Source organism: Somniosus microcephalus, chromosome 15 (genome assembly GCF_052327205.1).
Source record: "Somniosus microcephalus isolate GS21.2 chromosome 15, FLI_Smic_1.0, whole genome shotgun sequence".
NCBI classification, from domain to species: Eukaryota; Metazoa; Chordata; class Chondrichthyes; order Squaliformes; family Somniosidae; genus Somniosus; species Somniosus microcephalus.
This window is the reverse complement of record NC_141001.1, coordinates 86,852,580-86,858,591: the sequence shown is the minus strand read 5'-3', so window position 1 is coordinate 86,858,591 and position 6,012 is coordinate 86,852,580. Positions and strand designations below refer to the sequence as shown.

At 37.6% G+C, this 6,012-nt stretch overlaps 1 protein-coding gene across 2 annotated transcripts in view; it reads right to left on the bottom strand.

The window, feature by feature from the left end:
• Positions 1 to 225: 225 nt before the first annotated feature.
• The window catches only part of LOC147107063 (very-long-chain 3-oxoacyl-CoA reductase-B-like), a 195,716-nt gene continuing 189,929 nt past the window's right edge, over positions 226 to 6,012 (bottom strand). For both annotated transcript variants that reach the window (XM_086008090.1, XM_086008089.1), the window contains one exon: positions 226 to 4,759. In XM_086008090.1, coding sequence (XP_085864216.1) covers positions 4,646 to 4,759 — 114 coding nt within the window. In that variant the 3' untranslated portion in view covers positions 226 to 4,645. The remainder of the gene's footprint in view (positions 4,760 to 6,012) is intronic.

The window sequence follows — 6,012 nt, the reverse complement described above, 5'->3', positions numbered from 1 at the left end:
ATTATGTCCTCTTCAACTTCATATTCTAATATTTTGGGATGCAATATTACAAGGAATTTAAACCTAATAGATGTGTGTACAAAGAAAAACTCGACCATCCCATGGTAAATTAATTCAAACGCTCTCCCCTCAGCCCATTGCTTTCAACAGTTGAGGATTTCATACTAAATGAATCAACACGTAGACAAATTATGTACAGACATACTAAGAGTTTAAAGAGCAGTATTTCAGAAATAAACTATTTTATTGCTGGTCACGCCTACTGACCAGAAACACTTCTAGTTGGTGAAAGCAATCAAGTTCTGCAATACTAGTTAACACACAACTGTGTGGGCAAACAATTCATCTCAACTTTTCTCTTGCGTACTTTTAACACCAACAAAAACACACAATCCTACATTCATTCAGCTTAGCAAATCTGCAATATAAACCAAATCAAGACACAAGCTTCGTACGTAACCAGTTCAGCACCATTGTATCGGTATTGCACGTTTAAAAATATCTGGAACTTTCGATGACACCAAACTTCCTTGAAATTTTTTATATCAGAAAGCAAACCATAATGATCCATTATCAGACTGTATGCTTATGTTCCATTTCAAGATCTAATGCAAAGGTGAATTTAAAATAGGGTTATCCGTTATAAACAAAGACACACCAATTCTACCATTCATGTTTGCAATTAGTAGCAGCGTATTGTATTTTATTTTAAATCAGAGCTCCGTAAGCCCATCCAGAAATGAGGAAATAAACACACCTCACAGTGAACAAGTGCCATAATGACAGATTGCAGACTATTTTTTGTTTATTGACTACAAATAAGCAGAAAACTAGCTCAGAGTATGCAGGAGATGGAGGTCGATATGCACACCTAGATGAAGGTCTCCATAAAACATTTTATGGTGCATGCCATTATTAATATTCTCTTACCTTCATTTTGACTACCAGAGGGATTACAGAATGCATTTACAAACTTGGGAGAGGGTAGCAGCAGCTCCATAATTCCATTATTATGAAACAAGTGCTTCTGGCATTTGGGATGGTAAGCAAAACACACAAGTGAGCGACTGTTAAACATTGGAAGCTGTTTTAAAGTGCATTTACACTACAGCTGGAACTTTGGGTCACTGCAGTTATAAATACGTTAATCTAGGGTCACGATATGATGCCAAAGTGAAGCTGCTTTGTTTTGTAGTCACAGGTCTTTGTGCGCGATTTACACGGCACTAGTTTAGCACTGTTGCAAAGCTGAAATGTCTTTGCACTGACACTAAACTTAGTCTTTATACAGATACTACAGCGATTAGATCCTGATTAATTCATTACAAAAAGAAGTTTGCATAAGTATACAACGCACTCTTATGCTTCACAAATATTTAGGATCAAAAATCCTTTGCAGAAAATCAGAATCCATAAATTTTATCAGATGGGACCTGGAACTAAATGCTAGTAAATAAAAACATGCAAAATGTAAGAAATCAGCTGCAAAGTGGTATTATGTTGATTTACACAAACAAATTCAGCACACAACAGCTTTGCCATGTGCCAGAAGTTGTTTTTTTTTTAAAAAGTGGCTAGAAACCACAACATAAACCCCCCTTTGTTAATTTCTTATCATTCCAGATTTAATTCATTTAAATGAGCAGCTATTTGGAAACTGGCAGCACAATTAATAATTGGTGCTTCACTGACAGATTACAACATTTGACTGCCAGTTAGTAAATGGTTTTCTTGAAATATAAATACAAAGCAACCCATCTGTAGCCATCACCTTTGGAATGTTGATTGTAAATGAAACTGGTTTAAGTCATAATTGATCAATTCGAATGATGTTTGGTGGCAAGTCCAGACGACTAATGTTTCTGTACAGGTGGAAGTCAAGACAGAATCAGTACATGCTTAATTTATAAAGGCTTCCTTAAGCTATGTTCCCCATATATATGAAAACTGCTAATCAATAGCACTCAGTAGCAAGCAAATCTGAAATAGATGTGATTTTACTTTCATTACGGTGATGTAGATGATCATGAATGTTTCCAGTTGGCATTTTTTGATAAAATAGAACAAAAATAATTTCTTCCAGGATTAACTTAACTCCGTTCTACTAAATTTGAATGCAGAAACTTACAAATCGATACAACGGTTGAAAAAAAAACCAGCTTGATGTCAGTGGAGTAAGTGTTGACTGCTGTAAATCAGCTTCTGATTTAGAGGCACATTTTTAAATCCAATATTTAAAAAAAATCCATTTTCATGCATGTTATCAATGCAAGTATCTAACATCAGTAATTGCAAAGGGGGATTGCCAGTGCTAGTGTTGCTCACTGGGCTATGTTGGCTGTGAAATCTGTCAAAGCACAGCTAGCCTGCGAGTGCAATGTATCACCTAATCCTGTTGTCCAACCTGGTTTAAAACTCACATTGGGGAACATTCCTGAATGGGAAATGGTTCACATACCAATGACATTACTCTTCAGATGCAGCTCTTCACTTCTGTCATACAGCTGATGAAGCTGCATTAAAAACATTAAATGTTTCACAAGCATCTGATAACATCTGGGAAAATAACTCAAGATTCTTCCATTTAAAATGATGTTTTCCCCAAAAGTAACTTCCCAAATCGTCAGAAAGAAGGAATATAGTGTTCAAACGAGGCAGTAACTGAGTATTGTACAAGACTCCAACCGCCAATTCAGATGCGTTGAAGGATAAATTCTAGACCTGCCCAAGGTAGATCAGGGAGTAATTGTACTAACTGCCCAGCCTCAGAAACGTTTAATAGTTTCAATATGGTTGGCAACAAACGGTCTTCTCTCAGAGGATCATAAATCTGTGGAATTCTCTGCCGCAGAGAGCTGTGGAGGCTGGGTCATTAAATACATTTAAGGTGGAGAGAGACAGATTTTTGCAATATACGGGAGTGAAGGGTTATGGAGAGCAAGCAGGGAAGTGGCTTTGAGCCCAAGATCAGCCATCAGGCTTGAGGGGCCAAGTGGCCTATTCCTGCTCCTATTTATGTTATGTACTGAAGTCAGATACATCACTGTTTAGCAAAGTGAGGTCAAGGAGTATGGGGAGAAAGCAGGGACCGGGTACTGAATTTGGATGATCAGCCATGATCGCATTGAATGGCGGAGCAGGCTCGAGGGGCCGAATGGCCTACTCCTGCTTCTATCATCTTTGTTTCAACAGCTATTTGTGACCACCTTTGAATAAAGTAAAAGGACTTTAAGGAATTAAGTCATGCTGCTATGTACATTTTCAAGTTTGTTCTTTGTGGTTTTGACTCATTTAGTAGTGGACAGACACTTGGGACACTTACAAAAAAAAGCTTAATGATAATGGGACAAAAATTCTGCTTCGGCATCCAGCACATGCTGGCAGTATATATTGTGCAACTCTGACCAATGATTTTCCAAACATTGAAAATGAATGGACAGAAACTCGTGGGCTGGCAGTGCACAAAAAATGGTGGTGTGTGCTTCCAGCATGTGCCAGGAACGTAGAAGTGATGTCTTGAACCCCAATATATGAAAATGTAATAGAAGATGTGCATTAGGAGTTAGCTACTACATAAATGTTTTTGGGAACACAACACATGATTGCAGTGTGGAGCCAAAGATGCATGTACAGTATATATTACAAACATATCTGGCTTAAATGCTGGTCACATCCCAAGGTATTAGAAAACATGTACAGCACCTTGTCCTGAGATTATCACTTGTTTGATGTTATTCTGTTAAACCGGGCTTTTTAGATCAAGTCAGGGTTTCAGAATAGTTGCAAGTGGTTACCTATTCTGAATACACTTGCATAGACACGTTTAATGTGAATGACAACATCTTTGTATGACTTGAATCTGCCTTGGTTTTGTATTTTTGGAACTTAATCCAGTTGTGCACGTAGGATCTGTAAAGATGGGTTGTCATTTACATATGCTAACTCAATTGCATAGGTAGTATTTACATTTTAGGAAAAGGAATTAAATAGCTTCAGCCCTATTCTCAACTGCATTATTTTACTTTTATTGTTACACAGATGTGGTCTAAAAGAAATCAGGTATTTGTCTAGCTGAGCAATTTCTTTGGGAATCTTTAACATGTCTTTCTAAGCATCTTATCTCTATGAAGAGTGATGATTAAGAGGAAAAATAAAGTCAAAGCCTTCAGAGATAGTTTTAATCGGGATTTTATCTGGTCAGTAGCACAATTAATGTTCCAGGTACTGTTTAAAATTGGTGCCAGCTTTTAGACTGGTGCAAACCAGCTCTGATTAATTTTGCCAGTTCTAAAGCCAAGGCACAGCAAAGCTTTGTGCTCGGTTACTTAAATGCATACACAGAACTCTGCTTACCAGTGTAATGTTAGTGAACAGCAGACTCTCCTGCTGGGTCTTTACCAAAACTAAGAATGTAAACACAATCCAGTGGACCCCGTGGAAACTTTTTTTTTTTTTTTTTTTTATACATTGCAGCCAACACAACAAAATTTATCAATCTCCCGACTTGGTCCTTATTAGAACAGTTTCAACGAATCTTGGTTCACGCCCCCCCAAAAAATGTGTCAATAATATTGCTGCTTAACATGATAAAGAATCACATTTTTCCCCCTCGAACTTCTTGTGTTGGTCAGTATGCAAATCCTGGTCAATCCCCTTTTTCCTTCAGCTTCTTCAAGTGGCGAGCGCGCAGACCCTGGTTCATCTTCATGGACTGCTTAATGACCAGCGAGACTGGAAGTAGGGATGTAGTAATCCAACCCTAAAGAATATTAGAATATTAACATGCATTTTAATTCATTTATGATCAGGTTTTTCCACTTGGAGTCAAAAATCTAAGCTGTCAAGCTGGGGTTTTGCAGCTGCTACATGGCTTTGTTGAGATGCAGGTTTGCTTTGTAAAGTTTTTTCCAATATGAAAGGAGTACAAACAGGTTTTTACAATAATGATAAAATATGTAAAATTATAAAAAACAAATGACAATATATAGCCCATGGCACATATACAATCACGAATACAGATAATGGTGTTTAAACTAAATTTAAACCCCAAGCTCCTAATGGAGGTCTGGCCTCAGGAAGAGAAGCTCAAAATCACAAATTGCATTTGGCAATTTTATGGGCAAGTTAAAATACATTTTTACAAGTTAGTTATGCTATAAATTGTTTTGTTTCCATGTAGGCTGTGGGGGGGAAAAAAAAGCTGAATTTCTTTTCAAAATTTGACTGGAACCTTGTAGTTACTGAGTTCAGATTGGTTGCAGCTAAAAAGGCAGTAAAGAAAAATAGCAATTTGATTAGTTCAAGCTCTGCTTTATTTTATTGATAGATTTTGTTTGTATTCATTAGTTACTGAGTTATGAATTGTTAAAATCCGAATGAAAAAGAGACAAAATCTGACAGGACGTACAAAACAGGAAGTGTGAGCAACCGTAATGTGCAGTTATAAACCTCGTAACCTACAATATGTGATCAGAGCCACTGATTTATGGCGATAATAAATGAAATTTCAATTATTCAAAGCATTATGGGGGGTGTTAATAGTATTACAGATCCAGGGTTCAAATGATGTCCACATTTCTGTGAAAATTGTAAATCAGTGCCTGGGATGTAAGGAGCGATGGGGGGGGGGGGGGGGCAAAAATCTGGGGGAAGCAAGAGGTGAAGGAGATGAAGGTTGTACGGCATTATTTCCCTCTCCATTAGTTTTAGAAAAGTGATGCCCTAGCCCTAAGCTGGGAAGACTGTTACTTAAGTGCATACTAAACTTGTATTTTAATTGCAGCCGTAAATCAGCAATTACAATATAAACATAGCATGCATTTAAATAACAATGGCTTCCTTGCTCAATGCTGGGGGAAGCCCTTTTGGAAATCCTGCCCGTGCAGTGAGAAAAGTCAAGTTCCCTGCCATGAGTAGCAACCAGATTTAAAGGTGTTTACGTGCTTATTGCGTCAGCTTGGCTCATGGTAGTGCACTCTCCAGAGTCAAAAGGTTGTCGATTCAAGCCTTACG